We start from the raw sequence: 18,392 nt of genomic DNA on the forward strand, positions 1-18,392 counted from the left end.
CTCTGTATCTGAGATTGTTGGGTATCTCTGTATCTGAGATTGTTGGGAATCTCTGTATCTGAGATTGTTGGGAATCTCTGTATCTGAGATTGTTGGGTATCTCTGTATCTGAGATTTTGATGAGCACTACTTTCAATCTGTTTGCAAATGAACACCTTTGCATTTATAAGGCTTTGTTGTTGATAAGGCTTTGTTGTTGATAATGTGTTATAATTCTTTTCTTTTTTAACGTGTGTGTACATGTGTATACATGCTTACTATGACATTCACACAAAGGTCAGAGGACTACTCGTGAAAGTCATTGCTTTCTTTCTACCATGTGGGTTCCAGGAATTGAAATTGGGTTGTCAGATTTGGTGACAAGTTTGTAATAAAATCTTATTTATGTAAATAAAAATACATATAGGCTATTTTTCAAGAGAAAGCTGTGGTGTTCATGGCAAAATCGCACTAAATAGTTCACAGTTGGAAACCGAATGGACCAATAGAAAAAAGGTCTGTTCCAGGCTCTGCACTCACTACGGTAAACGTTAACCAGTAGTTTTTCACAACTTAACATTGCTCATTGCTTTTCTTTTGTTTTAGGCAAGCTCTGGAGTCGGAGTTTAAAGTTAGCTTATACTCTCCTTAATAAACTGACCAGTAAGAATGAGCCACTGCTTAACCCTGGAGACAGAGTAAGTAGCTCGAATGTGACCTTACTGGAGTGAGTCAAAATAGAGACCTTACTATATACTTTACTGAAATCAGTGTCCTATCAGTTGCTCAGAATTACAGTGCTAATATAAGAGGCTTAAAGTTAGCAATGGAAAGTTACTTAATATGAAAAAAAAAAAAAAACTTTGTGGTAAGAATTAAGATGGTGTAGCAGGGACCCAGCAGCCAGGCACCTGTGGCTAATGTGGGTCACTGTGTGCAGTTGGGGTGGAGGGTTTCTGTCATTGTAGGAAGCTCTGGTGTGTTGAACTGCTCTAGGCGGGCTGAGCAAGAGTTTACCCTGGAGTTACTAAGTGATCAGGATGGAAGGTGAGAAAAGATGGTGAGAGTTTTCCAGGGACAGGTATCCTAAAGTGTCTGATTGACAGGATAACCTGCAATTCCGAGGGGCCTTTCCTGCTTTACACCTTCATGTGGCTCCGCCCACGAGAAGAGTCCTGTGAAGGAAAACCATTCAAAAACAAAGGAAAGGGAGGGAGAAAGGAAAGGGGACATGGGAAAACCAGGTGCAGAAAGAAGGTCTCTAAACATTGATGTCTCTTGAGACCTGAAGTTACAATGTGTCATACATGGGGGAAAAGAATTCTACTTAGAAAGACCAGGAGGAGGAAAGTGAGTGGGCCTGGAGCATGTCTGCGATCCGAGTACTAAAGAGCGGAAGGCTTTGTACTCCAGGCCAGCCTGGTTTACAAAGTGATGCTCTGCCTTAGGAAACCAAAAATGAAGGGCTCTAGAGGTGATGGCTCAGTGGTAAAGAACACTCCCTCTTCCAGAGGACCTGAGTCTGGCTCCCAGACCTACATGTAACTCCAGTCGGTAACTCCAGTTCCAGAGGTGGGACCTGTAGGCCTGTGGTGCACATAGACATACCTGCAGGCAAAATCTTCATCACCTAAAATAGAAATAAGCCTTTTAACAAATAACAGAGGGGCGAGGGGATAGGAGAGACGGGAACAGGAACGCAAAGCATGCACAGAGAGAAACAGGGCAGATTTACAGACTCATGTGAGACCCAGCGCCTGATGTGAGTCCAGAAAAGACGCAGCTCAGAAAGCAGAGACTCCTGACCGTAGCAGTAGCAGAATGAAGTCCTGCACGGGGACAGTGTGCACACTGAAGGGGATGTGCAGACCCATGCCAGAGCGTGCGACAGAACTGTGTAACCTCAGGGACAAACATCTCAGAGGTTTTTAGGGTGGGACTAGAGAATAACGCGTACACAGACACAGCCATCACAGTGACTTTGCGGCTTCTCAGCATGAGACTGGAGGAGTGGCCTCAGCAATCCAGCGGGAGTGTGACGTTTTAGACTGCACTTGTGATTCCAAACAGGTTTGAGGATTCGCAGAGTATGTGTGCACACGCATTAGAGGACAGCGTGTACCTTCAGGTGCTCTTCTTCAGGAGCTTGCTGAGTAGGCTGGGCTGACTAGCACAGAGCCCCTGGGATCCACTCTCTCCACCTCCCACCCTGTGATTACAGGCGCACACCACCATACCTGGCCATTCAAAATGAGGGTTCTGGGGATCAAGCGCGGCTCCTCCTGATTACACTGCACACTCCTTACCGTCGAAGGTGTCTCCCAAGCCCCGCCCCCATCCACTTATTTATTTATTTATTTTGAAAAGCATTCTTAGAGAGACGGAGACTTGCAGATGCTTTCCTGACTTGCAGGAGAATCTGTACGGAGTGGGTTATCTGAACAGTTGAACCAGCTCATAGTGACTGAGCTATCAGTCACTGGAACTGATACCGGAAGGATCTCGCTCCTGTGATAATGTACCTTACAAAGGGCATAAATACACCTCTGTGTAACGTTTTCTAAAAACACCTCTTCTGTACCAGTTAAGCTTGTCTCAGGGTTACAGCTGAGGCAACCACTGTTTAGTCATCTGTAGAAGGAGAGGGTTTTCTTTTCCACAGACGTGTTAGATATGGAACTCGTACACTTGAGGCACAGGATGAAGATAGATAGCCAGGGCTTAAATGTTGTCTTAGCTGTTGAGGGATAAGCTAAGCCACTGTTTGTCTTCTCAAAGGCTCTCAGTAGTATTCTGGCTTATTGCTTACGATTACAAGTCCAGTTACTATATTTGGGTTCTATAAAATTTTGTCTCATAAATAGTTTTATGAATTTGTCCAGATAGTAGTTTTTAAATGACTGTTGGGATTGTGGCAGACCCAAATAAATACCCATATGACTATAGGAAATAAAATAGACATCTAAATATTTTAAGAAATCAAATGCAAGGAAATAAATGTTTCAAAATATGCGAATGGGGCCAGCAAGACGGCTTAGTGTGCTTGGGCATCAGCCGCCAAACCAGACGACTGGACTGTTTACTGATAGCAACAGCCAGTGTGGATGGATGTTAATTCTGGCTCTCAGCCTGCATGCATCAGAGGCCTTAGCTTACCACTTTGAACTGTTTTGTTCCATGTACAATAAAGGCTGCACCTACAACTGTTTATTCAAAGTTGTATGAATAAGGAAATTTAAGGAGCAAGAATGAATTCCAATGTTCTTTTTTTAACAGAATTAGATTTTCTCAACTAAATTTGGAAAATATAAAAAATACTCATCTTCATCTAATTAACAGAAATTCTAAATGATGAAAAGCCTCTGTCATTTCTGCGATCTCACAGGTTTTTTATGTTGTTGTTTTTTTCCACTTGTAGGTGGCACTTGTGTTTCCAAATAGTGACCCTGTAATGTTCATGGTTGCGTTTTACGGGTGTCTCCTGGCGGAGCTGGTCCCTGTCCCTATAGAAGTACCACTAACGAGAAAGGTAAGAGACGTGGGTCAGGTGTCTCTTTAGGTGTTGTGTGGTTAGTGCTCTCTTCACAGGTGCCTGGAGGAGACAAGCATCAGACAGGCTTCCAAGGACTTCCAAAGAGCTCCACGGGGTTTGCCTGCAGACACAGCTGCACTCCAGTGGGGTAGAGCTGTCATAGCATCTGAGTGCGTTGTCATCCAGTGAACAGAATTGGACTCAGCAAGCTATTCTGGGGTTTTGTTTATTGAATTGATTATAACACCAGATAAACAGGATCCACATCCTCATGTATTTCTTGTTCACTTACAGGGCAGGCGGGTTTGTCGTTCATAAACTGTGAGCGTGAGGGACTTGGTTGCTCTAGGTGGCTGTCTCAGTTTGGATGTGAATATCCGCAGTCTGATTATTGAAAAGTATCTGAGCAGAATACTCGTGCGTCTCAGAAAACCAGGCGTTTCTGTCCTCTTATTTCTGTGTTCACGCAGTTGTTAGCATGGGCACAGTGAATAATAAATGCTCAAGAATCTCAAAAGTAAAATTTCCAAATAAGACCAGTGCATCTCCAGGGGTCTAACGGGATAACCATGCATTAGGGTACAGTGATTCTTAGAGAACAAACCCTAGATTTGTTAAGCTTATATGATGAACATTGCTGAGGGACAGGCAGAGAGAGGATCTGAGTGGTGGGGGGACAAGTGCTTCTGTGCACAGTGACGACTGTGACAAGGGCAGACCCCCAGAGTCATCTGTAGGTTCCAAACGGGAGTCACTGTAAACGATTATGTCTAGAGTCCATTAAGATGTATTCAAGCTTCATTTGTAAGAATAAACTCCAATAAACTAGCTCACTATCCAGACGTTTATATTTCACTGCGAATGAAGAAATCAGAAAGAGCGCCCTCTAAATTTCAAATACTTGTCTTGTTTTTATGAAAATAGAGTATCCTGCCGACAATCAGACTGAATTGTTTTAGAAGTTTTATGCAGGGTGAAAGACTCACACCCAGACTGAGCTTCGGGGGGAGGCTGGGGTGTGGCTCTTGCTCCTCCTCCCTCTCCCAAGCGCTCCACCTCCACCGCCATTGCTTTGTCTTCTGCAGGATGCAGGCAGCCAGCAGGTTGGGTTTCTCCTGGGCAGCTGTGGGGTGACCCTGGCCCTGACCACAGATGCTTGTCAGAAGGGCCTGCCCAAGGCACCGACAGGAGAGGTGGCCACTTTCAAAGGTGAGGCTCCTGGGTCACAGTTCTGGCTGTGCTCTGGCTACACCTTTTACCTGGCTTTGCCTTCTAGGCATGCTGTGCCAGACACTATACCCACAGAGGCTGCTGGGTCTTTAGCAGAAGATATACTTGTCAAGGCTTTTGTCTGATTCGGTGCACATATTATGCTCCATGCGCCTGTCTGAGTAAAAGGAAATGAAAACAACACTTGTCTCCTCCAGCTCCCTGGGGCTGCCGGGTGCATACTGGGCCCAGGTTCCACATGTGTGCAGAAAGAGCAGAGCTTTTTGACTGCCTTTCACGACTTCTCCCATGTGCTGTCACAGGTTGGCCTCCCCTCGCCTGGCTGGTGATTGACGGGAAGCATCTGACCAAGCCTCCAAAGGACTGGTACCCGCTGGCCCAGGACACAGGGTCCAGGACCGCCTACATTGAAGTAAGGACATTCTCAATAGTGCACAGACACATCCTCACAGGCTCGGGTCTGGGTTTTATAAAAAGACAGCTCCTTAGTACTGTGTAGGCTAAGTGTTCTCCTTATTATTCTACCCCAGGTATACATAGTGTCATATAGAACCTTAGTTGTCATGTCATCCCTGACTGTCCTTCCTAGGACGTGGGCAGTTAAGATGCAGCTGTGTGCACTGCTGTCCTCTAGCACTGTCCAGGTCCCCTGAGACCCACGGTGAAGGCTAAGGGACAGATGACCCCAGCTGCTGCCGCTTAGGAGTCTCCAGCCTCCTTGTCTGGTGTGGTTACAGAAGTATACATTGTCGTCTTTCTTCCTTGAAATTTTACAGTATAAAACCAGCAAAGAAGGCAGCACAGTAGGGGTCACTGTATCCCATTCGTCCCTGCTGGCGCAGTGTCAAGCCCTGACCCAGGCATGTGGGTACACGGAAGGTAAGGCCATACGTTCCCGATTGCAGCTCTTGCTGCCTGCGTAGGTATCTGATGACCACGGCCTCGCCTGTTGCTGTGCATGGTGCATTAGCTTTTAATGCAGCTGCATCAGGCAGTGGGTGCAGCTGTCTATTGATATCCTTGGGAGAAGGTCTCAGCTTCTGCAGGACTCGGGGGATAAGGTGCCCCTCATTGCACTCATGCGCAGTGGCTGGATCAGTTGTTGGAGTGCGGAAGGGCACTGCAGTGAGCATTGTCTGTAAAGTAGAGAGCCGTCATCCTGGAGCGTCCTCCTCCACTGACGTTTTCATCTTCGGTAAATGTGTCTGTGGCTTGAGCAGTCGTGCTTGTAAATGCTGACATACAATCTCTGTGATCTTAGATTATCTGTGTTAAAGTAGAGCCCCGACTTACCGTTCATATTCTAAATAAATATTATATTGATAGATAATACTTGTGTGTACTGAAATTGGACACATGGTGGTTTTCTTATGTTGCAGAACCAGAACCGAGAAAACTAGACATTGAGTGGCTCATTTATATATGTAAAATACAATGCTTAAGCCCAAGGGTTAGCTTGTGTGCATAGTGATAAAGACGTGGTGGAGATTATCAAGTATGTCCAAGGGCTTTAATGATTTTTTTAAACTTAGTTCTATAAAACAAAGTCCTCTGAGGTCTCCCGACCTCATGTCATCATTTATGTCACCTTTAGCTTGGCTCTTCAGCTAACAGGGACAGGGAGGATGCCATTCAGAGTGCAACAGTCTCTCTGATGTGCATGTGGCTGCTTTGTACAAGTACAATGCAAAACTGTCGGCTGTGGGTGTGACAACTGGGGGAGTCTGGGTAGGAAGCTGAGAAATAAGGTGTCCCATGGCAGTTTGTCATTCTGCCTCCTGCTTCTGAGAGGCAGCCTGTCAAAATGGTGCCGTGACCTTTCTGTAGTCCTTGCTGTATGTAGCCGTTCCTTGTGCTTTTGAATTGAAGATCAGCGTGGTTCTCCGCTCCAGTCCAGAACTGTGTGTCCAGTCATCCGAACAGATTCTTAGCTCGTCGCTGTTTACGGTGCATGGTTTGGAAGTGCCGTCTCTGTTTCCTGAAGCTCTGGTGTGCTGGTTACGTATTCATCTTAGGACCGCGCTCGACGTGTGTGCAGAGCTTACTAAAGAGCTGTTTGTCAGTTTTAACTTTCTGTGTCCGCTTTCAGCTGAAACGTTAACGAATGTGCTGGACTTCAAAAGGGATGCTGGTTTGTGGCACGGAGTCTTAACAGTGAGTGTCGTTTGCTAGTGGCTGGGTGGGAGCAAGAGATGCACCAAACCCGTGAATGTTGATGGTCCAGCTTGCTGGGTTTGGTTTGCTTGTTGGGCGTTGTCTCATGCTGCCGTCCTCCGATCTAGTCCATGTCTCATTTGCAGAGTGTCATGAACAGGATGCACGTCGTCAGCATCCCGTATGCCCTGATGAAGGTCAACCCCCTCTCCTGGATTCAGAAAGTGTGTTCCTATAAAGGTACCGGAAGACCGCCCTCACTTGCCTCATCTTTCTTTAGAGAATTCTGTACAAGCTGATGTTGGGTAACTAAGTAAACATGAAGGCAGGGTACAGAACTGCAGCTGTGGGCTGAAGAGCTATCTGGGGATGTCTCTGTAGGTCACCCTGGTCCAGACCTCCTCAGGGCCTGGACAGCTACCTGCAGCAGCGTAGCTGCACTCTTCACCGAAGGACCAAGCACTCCTCATTTTATTCTTTTGAAGTTCCCTTCAGTATCACATCAGTATTCCTGGTATTATCTGAGATGGTTTTCATTTGTGGTCAGAGCTTCCGAAGCTCTGGCAAGGCTGCTGTTCAGATGATACAGTCTGTGAAGGCAGGGGGCATGGACAAGGTAGGCCACCTGTGAGGCCTGTCCCCTGTTCTTCTTCCCTCCTAGTGGGTGAGGTATCTCCCAGCACCAAACAGGAACCCCTGCTTGTGTGACCACACAACTCCAGCATCCGTATGTCCCTGTCCAACAGAGCTCAGCATCTAAGACTACCTTACTGTACCAACGAGTGCTGGTGACAGTGTTTGCTGGCTTCTCCCAGATGAGCATCCCTATTACAGAATGTCTGGCGTCTGTTTTATGGAGGAAGACGAAGCCTGGTCGAAGGCAGTGGGATTCACTGGGCTCTGCACACTCACTCAAATCCCAGCTCATTTCATGACCTGGAGGCTGCCAGAGCCCCTGACCTGGTGACGCACCGGTTCTGGCAATGAGGCAGTACAAAACAAGGGTCAGCACCTTGGGGAGGGACAGCACACACCTAAGAGAAAATAGCCAATGTTCAAAGAGTAAAAAAGTCTCGGGGACCGGAGATACAGCTCTGGTGTTGAGAGCACTGCCTGGTTTTCAAGAGGACTTGGGTTCAAGTCCTAGCACTCACTTGGTGACTCACAACTGTCTGCAACTCCAGTTCCAGGGCATCCTATGTCCTCTTCTGGTCTCCAAGGGTACCAGACACACATGGTACACACACACATATGCAGGCAAAACACTCATACTCATAAAGTAATAAGATAATAAAAAGGCTAAGTCTGAGAGATGTCTCAGGTTAAGAGCACTGGTTGATTCTCCAGAGAACCCAGGTTTGAGTTCCAGCACCCCCATGGCAGCTCACAGCTATCTATAACTCCAGTTAACTGCAGGGAATCTCATGCCACTCTCTGTGCTCTGTGGGAACTGCATGCCCGTGGTACACAGACATACATGCAGGTAAAACACCCACACACGTAAAACAAAAACAAAGGTCGGAGAGTGGATCTGAGCGCATTACATCCGAATCGTATCTCCACATTGAGTTTTAAGGAGAAGGGATGGAGGAGGTCAGGAAGCACAGGAGATAACCAGTGACAGTTAAACAGACAGGAGTGTGGCCCCTGCAGCAGGCCCCTCACGCTCTGCACGTGCGCCTCTGCGCAGGATGAAGTGCAGCAGTATTTCAGAGTGTGAGCCTGCTGCCCCTGTGACAGGAGACTCCCTTCTCTCTGCAGCCCGGGCCGCCCTGGTGAAGTCCCGAGATATGCACTGGTCGCTCTTGGCGCAGCGAGGTCAGAGGGATGTCTGTCTCAGCTCCCTGCGCATGTTGATTGTGGCAGACGGCGCTAACCCATGTGAGTAGGCTGGGTGACCTCGGATGGGTTTGTGGTATTTGCATACATGGTTCTCGACTTGCCTGTTGAGCTGGAACCCATTGTACAAAAGTCAAGCTTTATGGCTGCTCTGGTAAGTGTCCTGTAAGGTCCTGTGACATGCTGCCCCTTGTTGGTGACCCATTGGTGGATCACATATGTATTTATTAAGACTCTACATTTACAAGCAGTTTTAATACAGCTGTCAAAACTTTTAGTGGGAGCCGTTGTCTTTAAGAGGTCAGTGGACTATGCTATAAATAGGGTCCCCGATTTGTTAGCGACCTCGTGAGCCTCTTGCCCTTTGGTGTTAGGCTCCCACTAATGTGGCTCTCAGCTCTGACTTCCTTCGCGGGGACCCAGCTGTTCTCCTTCCATGCCCTGGCCAACCCTAAGTCCTCCTGGAGGAAAGCCTGTGGCATGTGCCTAAGCAGTGAGGACTCTGCTGTACACAGTCTGAATGTAACTGCTTTGGTGGCTGTGTGCGCTTCCTCAGGACTGCCTGAGGCCTGGAGTAGGTGTCCTCTAGGGGAGCCCCGAGTGACACCTGTGGAGCAAGGGATTTCTTCTGCAACACCAAATAGTTACCCCTATTCTTCTGTGTACCCCATCTTTCAGGAGAGCAGAACAGGCACACAGCACCCCTAAGAACCTCTCATTATCTTAATGAACATCTATGACAAGCAAGGCATCGCCTCCCCATATCCATAGCTACTCATGCCTTCTCATGCCCACAGCTGCCCACAGCCGCCCACAGCCGCCCACAGCCGCCCACAGCCGCCTACAGCCGCCCACAGCTGCTCTAGGTCTCTGCTTTTGCACTCAGCTGCCCACAGCCACCCACAGCCGCCCACAGCTACCCACAGCCGCCTACAGCTGCCCACAATCTCCCACAGCCACCCATAGCCGCCCACAGCTACCCACAGCCGCCCACAGCCGCCAACAGCTACCCACAGCCGCCCACAGCCTCCCACAGCTGCCTACAGCTACCCACAGCTGCCCACAACCGCCCACAGCCGCCCACAGCTGCCCACAGCCGCCCACAGCTGCCCACAGCCTCCCACAGCTGCCCACAGCCTCCCACAGCTGCCCACAGCCTCCCACAGCTGCCCACAGCTGCCTACAGCTACCCACAGCTGCCCACAGCCGCCCACAGCTGCCCACAACCGCCCACAGCTGCCCTGGTTCTCTGCTTTTGCACTCAGCTGCAGTCAGTGATCACTTGAGCACATCACTTCCTTTCAGTGTTTTCCTTCCGGAGATAAATGTTGGCTCTAATAGCTTTGCCCTGTCTCCTCCATCCACTTTCCTCCAGGTATCAGCTAGCCAGCTTTCCTTCATTCTCCAAAGAATGTGAAACCCAGGGGCCCCTATAGATGTTTGTTCCCCTTCTATGTGCCCTTTCGGGAGGTTCATGAGACCCTCCCATGGCTATAGGGCCCTAGTTATTTGGGCCCTGAACAGGCAGAGCCTCCTTGTTGCTGAGTTCTCTAACACCCACTGGTACAGCCTGTCAGCCCTGAATGACAGGAGTCTACCCAAAGGAGAGGACACCAGGGAGAGGCAGGACATCTTCGGTAAAGATGTAGATCACACATCTCTAAAGTTACTAGTAGGAGCTGCACTTACTGTCCCATCAACTCTCTAGTGCCAGGCCAGGCCTTGCTGGGCCATAGTAACAAACACAAGAGTGAAAACAGGCCTGTGAGAGATTTCCAGACTCTTTCTTGTTGCCGAGCTGGAAGTGATCGTGTGTATCTTGTGGTAATCACCTACCTTAAAAAGGGCTGCTTTGTCAGGTCAGCGTGGTGCCTTACACACCGCGTGCTCTTGGCTTGCTGGCCCTCCAGTCACCTCTCATGCTTTACACAGGGTCAATATCTTCCTGTGATGCCTTCCTCAACGTCTTCCAGTCCAGAGGTCTGAGGCCAGAGGTCATTTGTCCTTGTGCCAGTTCTCCTGAGGCGCTGACAGTAGCCATCCGCAGGTAACTGAACTGCACGCCGTCTCTTGTGAACACACGTTTGAGTAGTCTATGTATGACGGAATTCCCTATGGCCCTAAGTTTGGAATCTGTTTCTAACTGTTGGGCATCCTGAAGAAGGACTTCCTGGCTGTGCCTCTGTCTCCCTGAGGTAGCAGAGGTGCAGCCTGCAGTTCCCTGCCCCTCACCAGTCTAGATCCATGCTGGGAGTTGGGTAGTGATTCCTGGACTGCACTGGATTCTCTCAATTTTGTTTTCCTTACACTTCTTTCCAAATAGAGAGCTTGCTATTTCATGACTGATCTTATGTACAAGTTATAACTAAGCAAGAGCTCCTTATCCTGAGCGTCTGCTGGCTGTGGGTCTGCTGAAGAGGACCTTTAACTTCCCAAGGGAAGCGTCTGGCACTGTAACCTCTACATCCCAAGCGTCTCTCATGGATATTTCCTTTGTGTCACATCTTGTGACTTGGAGTAGGACCTCGAGGCTACCCTGAGAGTCCCCACCCTCATCTGAGAGCTAGCATCCTAGTGTCTGGCCCTGGGTTCCTTCCCATGCTCACTGAACACAGCGTGTTGTTCCCGTACCACAGCTAGGCCCAAAGGCACTTTCCTTCCCTGATCATGAGACTCCTGTTACTGCTGATCCTGCCCTCCTGTGAGCACCACTCTGTGGGGCTTCAGGCTACGATCTCACAGTAGAGGACATCTCTTTCAGCTCACTATCCTCAGCATCTTGCTGCAGAATTGCCTCAGCTCTGGCCATGTATGCACTGTGCTCATAATTTAAAGGTAGTGTGTGCTTACAAAGATCTAAGTTTTAAGTAACTATTTTAACAATAGAATTAAAAGCAGTAACCCATGTCTTGGGAAGGGCTCTATCAGGCCATCTGCTGTGGGAAGGGGGTGTTATAAAGATACCCTGGGCCTGAGCCCCCTCTACACGTGCACAGTATCATGGCCCATTGCAGCACAGAGGCCTCCCAATAGTTAGTCTGCCTACCTGGGTACCCTAGGGCTCTGTGCTAAGGTCACAAGATAACCAGGTAGAAATTGAGTCACCTCTGATGACTGATTCAGAGGTCACACAGTGTCACTTGCCCGGTATTCATGGGCTTCCCTCTGATGAGGAAGCCATACTGCAGAGAGGGACATGGCTTTGGAGCACACTGTCTTGGCAAGGTCATTCACAGAGCAGGTGCTTTAGTGAGGAACTGAATGTTAGGCAAGGCTGGCCCTCAGTGCCCTCCTCTTTGAAGTGATAACCCTCGTCAGCAGGCCTGCTGGTGCTCTTGTTGTCTAGGCCCCCAGATCTGGGAGGACCTCCTCCAAGAAAAGCTGTCCTGTCAATGAACGGCCTGAGCTACGGTGTGATCAGAGTCGACACTGAAGAGAAGCTTTCGGTCCTCACTGTTCAGGATGTTGGCCAGGTGATGCCCGGAGGTAAGAGTCGGTCAGAGTGCGTCTGCATCCTGCCCTGATTGACACAACAGAAAGAGCATTAGTGCACCAGCTGTGCTAGCTCACTCGCTGTACGCCAGGCATAGTCCTTGGCCTCATGCCTTTTGGAGGGACTTAGCACCCTGCAGTCTCTATAGGGTACCTCAGAAAAAACTGATGCTGAATGCCTGGGTGATGAGGTCACCCAAGTAGGTTATAAGAGCACCTGTGGTGGCAGGAGATGTGGATCCCCACCCCAAAAAAAAAGAAGGAAGAAAGAAAGAAAACCCCAGGTGCATCCTCCTGCAGATGTTGGCCTGTGCACTTTCCTGCTGCTTTGAGGAAGGACAGGGAGAAGGGGTATTGCAGTGCCCCCTCAAGTGTCACCCAGCAACAGGCCAGAGCCTTCCTGGCTCAGGAGCCCTTGGACACAGGGATGCTGTCAAACTGCAGCTGCCCTGGTGCCCTCTTCCTGCCATGGGCAGAGTCCCACTCTTCAGTCCTGGTTTCCTCTCTGATGCTGTGATGAAACATTCTGACCACAAGCAGCTTACAGGAGGAAAGACTGATTTAGCTTACACTTCCAGGGAAGTCAAGGCAGGAACCTAGCAGGAACTTGAAGCAGAAACTGTGGCAGAACTCTGGTTGCTGGTTCATGTTTAGCTAGGTTTTTCTACATCACAGGCCACCCACTGAAGGAATGTGGCGGCCACAGTGCTCTGGGCTTTCCTCTGTCAATGAATAATTAGGACAGTTTATCATAAGCTTGTCCACAAACCAGTCGGCTTTAGGCAAGTCCTCAATTGAGAAACCTTCTCTGAGAAGACTCTAGGACAGGCCAAGTTGGCAAGGTTAATCAGGACACCCTGTTAGTTTCAGAAGTAAGGTACTATCTCTCATGCCCAGTTACCCCAACACCAGTGCTACCCTCTTCTGCCAGATGTGTGGGTTCTGCTGGCTGCCTGGAATCCTGGCTTCAAGCTGCAGTCTGGGCCACAGGCAGCCTCAATGAAGGGCACTGAACTCCTGACACAGAAGCTCCAGGTAGACTGGTCCCAGGGTCAGGCGAGTTCTGACTGGAGTGAACATAGAGGTTTAAATGAGAGTTTCCAGCTCCACATTGTAATTCATGTGAATTCTGTTTCTTCCTATAATTTGACTCCCTCAGAAACAGTCTTGCGGAATGCTTGACTTTGTAGTTAGAACGTTTTCAAAAGCATGGTGGATGACCTCAACAACCTCAGTACTTAGGATGCTGAAGCAGAGGAATCTTGTGTTTGGGACCTGCTTGGGCTACATAGTAGACCTCGTCTCAACAACAACCAAGTAATAAAACAAAAACAGACGACAGAGTAACATTTTTTACTTGTTGTGATGAAGTTCAAGTAGGTTGTAAATTGTGGGGGGATTGCGAGTAGTATTTAGTTTGTACACTCCTTTCTGTGCAGAGGGGGACACATGTATGTGCGTGTGCACATAGAGGCCTGAGGACAACCCTGTTACTTAGGCATTCTAACCCTTATTTAGAAATAGGGCCTCTGTGGCCTAGAGTTCTCTGACTAGGCTAGGCTGGCTAGCCAGCAAGCCGTAAGGACCTACCGGTCTCTGTATACCCAACACTAGAACTTAAAAAAAAAAAAAAGCCACGCATGGCTTTCTAACGCTGGCTCTGGGATTTATCTTAGCCCCCCACGCTTCCTGGCATCCACTTTCCTAGCAGCTGTCTCCCTGTCCTCGATATTTATTTTGAATACATCAAGCGTTACGCTCATTTTTCCTTTATTCCTATAAGACACGCAAACCTGTCTCATGTGTGAGCACTTCCCAGTCATATATCTGTATACACACGCCCACACGTCTGTACATGTGATCCCAGGTGTTTCTCTGTACATGTGTCCGCCAGATGTGTGTACTCATTGTTGTGTGGTACTTTCCCTGTGGAACAAATGAACAGCCATCTACTCATCCCAGACAGGGGACCCATAACAGGCCAAAGTAAGGATACCACCCACGTCCAACTTAGTGGGCCAGTGAGCTTCAGGAACAGAAATGACCCAGTGACAGCTGGATCACTAAAAGCCGACCCCAACCTAGATGACTGCTCACAAAAGCTGGAAACCTGGAACACGCTGTCCAACCTATAGGCAGTGTAAGAGGTTGGAAAACTTGTTCAGGCAGCTCGAGTGGTCTGAGCCACTTCTAGGCAGCTGGGAATGTATCTCTTCTCTGAGAATGTATCTCCTGATTCACTGCAGGTTATATGTAAGCTTTGGGAGGAGAGAGTCTAACGAATCTGCTGAGTTTCAGGGATTTTTCTGAAGCTTCTGAGTTGTTTACTTCCTGGATTCAATGGAGTTTCCTTGAAAGATGGGATATTTCACTTCCTTTGAAAACATCCCATGTCTTAACACACTTCAGTCCAAGACAGATGTCTTACCTCTGATGGCCACACAATGACTGTTTGTGCATGTGCTTCCTAGGAATTCTTTCTGGGGTCGGGGGTCCCCCCTAGCGTTTGGCTGTTGCTTAATTGACTGGGCTTATGGGCACAGTCAAATCTAACAGTGCCTTATCCCAGAGCTGAAGCTTGCTGTATTGGCCTCCTAGCATTCACCCTTTCCACAATATCAAGTGGATTTGTGGTAATTCGAGCGATTTTTGTGACCTTTAAATCATCTCTGTGCACACTGAAAGTAAATACTCATCTCCGTGGACTTGGAAAAATGGGATTCTGTTAGTCAAGAGAGTATTACCTAGATGTAGTTTACTTTTTAATCCTGCATGTGTGCGTTTATGTGTCTGTGTGTCTGTGTCTGTCTGTCTAGTGCTAGCAGTGGACCCAGGACTCCTTATATCCTAGGTAAGCTCGCTACCACTGAGTTACCGCCTTAGACTGCACGGCTGCTTCTAACAAGTACTTAATTAGCACCGTCTACACCGTGACTCTCCGTATAAGAATTTGCTGCCTGTGTAATGTTTTGTTTCTGTAACTTCGAATATAGCAGCAGTGCCAGGCACAGTGGTGCACCTTTTAATCCCATCACTTAGGAGGCAGAGGCAGGTGGATCTCTGTGAGTTCCGTGAGCTAACTTGGTCCAAATAGAGAGGTTTAGACAAGTCAGAGCTACATGGTGTCTCAAAAACTCATAAATAAACAAACAAATGAAAAACCCCACAACTACATGAGCAAGTAAGCCTTCGTGAACAGTCTGTTTACCTGCATACCTTGATGATTTTGAATTCTTTTCCCTGTTTAGCTAGTGTGTGTGTTGTGAAGGTAGACGGTGCCCCTTATCTCTGTAAAACTGATGAAATTGGAGAGATCTGTGTCAACTCCATGGCGACTGGGACAGCATATTACGGACTGCTTGGAATCACAAAGAATATATTTGAGGTTTGTATCCTTTTCCTGACCTTTATCTTGAAATCAGATCCCATGAGTGTCGACGGGACCCAGGTGATTCACACACTCCACGGGCTTAGGTGGGTCCCACCAGGAAGGAGGTGCTGATAGGACCTCAGCTCGGTTCACAGTCTGATCCCTGCTGTTCGTGATAAGTTCTGTAAGGACAGGTGATACCAGGAACCGAGTGTACATATAGATGAGGGTTGTCTCTCGGGGTCCTGCGTAGGTGATGTGTCCTCTCAGCAGAGCAGAGGATGAGAGGATGGTCTGTGGAGGGCCAGGCGCCCTGGGAGGCTCTCTGTGGAATACTAAACACTGACTGGGCCACAGGCGGTTTGTGGTATTTGAAATGACTAAGGTAATGCCATCTTGTCATAACTCTAGTTTGTGTCCACTAAGACAGTTCTCAGCCTTCCACCCTCTCTCCCCAACAGTCACATCCACCCTGGCTTTGCTCTTGGGACTGTCCATGGTTCAAATATGTTAACAAAAATAATGAATCTTTGTGCAAGCTAAAACCAAAAACTGAAACTACTAAGGGGAAATGTAAATAAAATGTAACTGTTGTGTACGTTTGAAAAACACTGCTAAGCTTTGCAAGAAGACAGCATTACCGGAATGCTGTAGCTCCCTGACTGACGTCTTCCCCCTGGAGCACTGACGTAACCAGGGGCTTTGTCTTTAAAAAGCCTGCACCCCTGAGCGTTATCACCAAGAGGCATTTTGGAGGCATGAGCCTGCTCTTGGTCTGCCATTATTGAGTTCTCCTGCTTGCCCACCCTGTCTTTCTAGTAGTCAGTGAATTGTCTGCTGCCTGATACCCTCTTCCCTGTTCTGGCAGACCGTCCCGGTCACTGCGGATGGAGTCCCTGTCTCTGACCGGCCTTTCACCAGGACAGGCCTTCTGGGATTTATTGGGCCTGTGAGTATATAACTTCCTGTACCTGCCCAGCAGCAAAGAGTGCTGGCGGAGAATAGGAACACTTCATTGTAGACATGCTCTTGTCCCCGAGGTCCTTGGTTCTCAGTGTGGCCTGGGCCATTCATGGTGACCACCCTGGCCTGCTCCTTACCTGCATGCAGTGTTTCTCCAGCCACTGACCCACAATGGGCCCCAGGTGGGAAACAAGGAGGTGGAGGTGTTTTTTTTTTATCACTTTTTTCCAGTTTTGATATTTAAAATGTTAAAATGAATACATTCGGTAGCATCTTGGCCCGCCTTTTCTCAGGTAGATAATTGTATGTCCTTTCCCAGAAACATTGGTTGTCATAGCTCAGGGAGGGGCCAGCTCCCTTGTGGGTGTCTGCAGGCCTGTGTCAGGTAGTGTAATGTGGTTGTATCTGTAGCCTCGTAGTTAGCTCGAGGGTCACATGACACACTGGGAGGTCTTGACCTTGTTGGAGCATCTCAGACTCCAACCCAGGACTCCCACCCTCCCACCCAGGACTTTAGAGCCCTTTGGCACTGATGCCCCTTTCCCACCCTTCAGTGCTGCCCTTCACCCATGCGGTCTGTTCCACTTGACCTGAGTATAATGAGGGGTGCAGTTGCTTGTTGACCCCATGTGAGGTGCTGTATTCTTTGTGCTCTCAAATCCTTTTCCTGTGGCCTGACACACCCTTTTTTTCAGGATAACCTTGTCTTTGTTGTGGGCAAGCTGGACGGGCTGATGGTTGTAGGAATCCGCAGACACAATGCAGATGACATTGTGGCTACGGCCCTGGCTGTGGAACCCATGAAGTTTGTCTACAGAGGCAGGTGATGCATGGTAGACCCCACACCTGGCTTTCAGCTCTCTTCTATACTCAAAATCTGGGAGGTCTGTGTAAGAGAAGAGAAGCCAGGGAACCCAGCTTTGCAGAATTTAAAATGTGATGCATATCAGAAAAGTTACACAAAGAAAAAAATGTTTGCATCAGAGATAGCAGAGGTCTACCCTTCCAGAGGCCCCAGGTTCTATTCCAGCACCTACATGGAAAGTATAACTCTACTTCCAGCGTATCTAACTCTCTATTCTGGCACTAGGTACCAGAATAGAGAGTTACGTAGATATATATGCAGGCAAAACAGTCACATACATTAAATAAATAAATAAATAAATAAATAAATAAATAATTTCAAACAAAGAGAGTAAGGTCCAAATGTATTGGTTGGACAGAAAGATGGGACCCCAGCTGCTGGGAGGTGTGTAGGGACTAGCTTCCTCACTGTCTTGTGAACGCTGATTGGAAGAACAGCACTCCTCTGTGAACTACCAAAGGCAGATTCTTTTTTCTAGTAAGACTTCAGAAGACACAATATACCTCATTGCTCCCAGAATAAAAATATCCTCCTAAGTGTCTACATTGGTTAAGCAAGGACTTTAGACACTCGTGTCTGTGGAGTGGACAACTATACCTCTGCCTGTGACACAGTGAGAAAGGGCCAAGAAGGGATTTTGTCCAGCTCTCCCCACCCCTGAGCTCTCGATCCTGGAAGAAGCTACAAGAAGGACAGGAAGAAGACACCGAGAAAGCTTGCTGGATAAAAAGAACATGCTTGTGGGCTGTCTATGCCACGTTGCAGAAATACGTGGGCATACTAGCTGACAGAGAAGATAGGAGAACATGTATCTGTGGAGTGGCAGACATTCTAGTATAAGGAGGTTTGATGGGGAAATCCAACCTCTTAACTTTGATGGGAGAAGACAGAGAGAGCTTTGATAGTCCAAAACAATAAAAAAAAGTGCAAATATATAAACCAGGAAAAAGTGCATGTGCACACACAGG

At 48.2% G+C, this 18,392-nt stretch overlaps 1 protein-coding gene across 1 annotated transcript in view; it reads left to right on the forward strand.

The window, feature by feature from the left end:
- The window catches only part of Dip2a (disco interacting protein 2 homolog A), a 76,955-nt gene that overhangs the window by 38,714 nt on the left and 19,849 nt on the right, over positions 1–18,392 (forward strand). The window contains exons 9-21 of the mRNA XM_028773930.1: positions 586–677; positions 3,398–3,508; positions 4,597–4,720; positions 5,044–5,153; positions 5,518–5,620; positions 6,831–6,895; positions 7,042–7,135; positions 8,657–8,776; positions 10,667–10,781; positions 12,081–12,220; positions 15,475–15,611; positions 16,465–16,545; positions 17,255–17,382. Of these exons, the coding sequence (XP_028629763.1) occupies positions 586–677; positions 3,398–3,508; positions 4,597–4,720; positions 5,044–5,153; positions 5,518–5,620; positions 6,831–6,895; positions 7,042–7,135; positions 8,657–8,776; positions 10,667–10,781; positions 12,081–12,220; positions 15,475–15,611; positions 16,465–16,545; positions 17,255–17,382 (1,420 nt within the window). The remainder of the gene's footprint in view (positions 1–585; positions 678–3,397; positions 3,509–4,596; positions 4,721–5,043; positions 5,154–5,517; positions 5,621–6,830; positions 6,896–7,041; positions 7,136–8,656; positions 8,777–10,666; positions 10,782–12,080; positions 12,221–15,474; positions 15,612–16,464; positions 16,546–17,254; positions 17,383–18,392) is intronic.

This window comes from Grammomys surdaster, unplaced genomic scaffold (assembly GCF_004785775.1).
Source record: "Grammomys surdaster isolate TR1022 unplaced genomic scaffold, NIH_TR_1.0 237, whole genome shotgun sequence".
Taxonomy (NCBI): Eukaryota; Metazoa; Chordata; class Mammalia; order Rodentia; family Muridae; genus Grammomys; species Grammomys surdaster.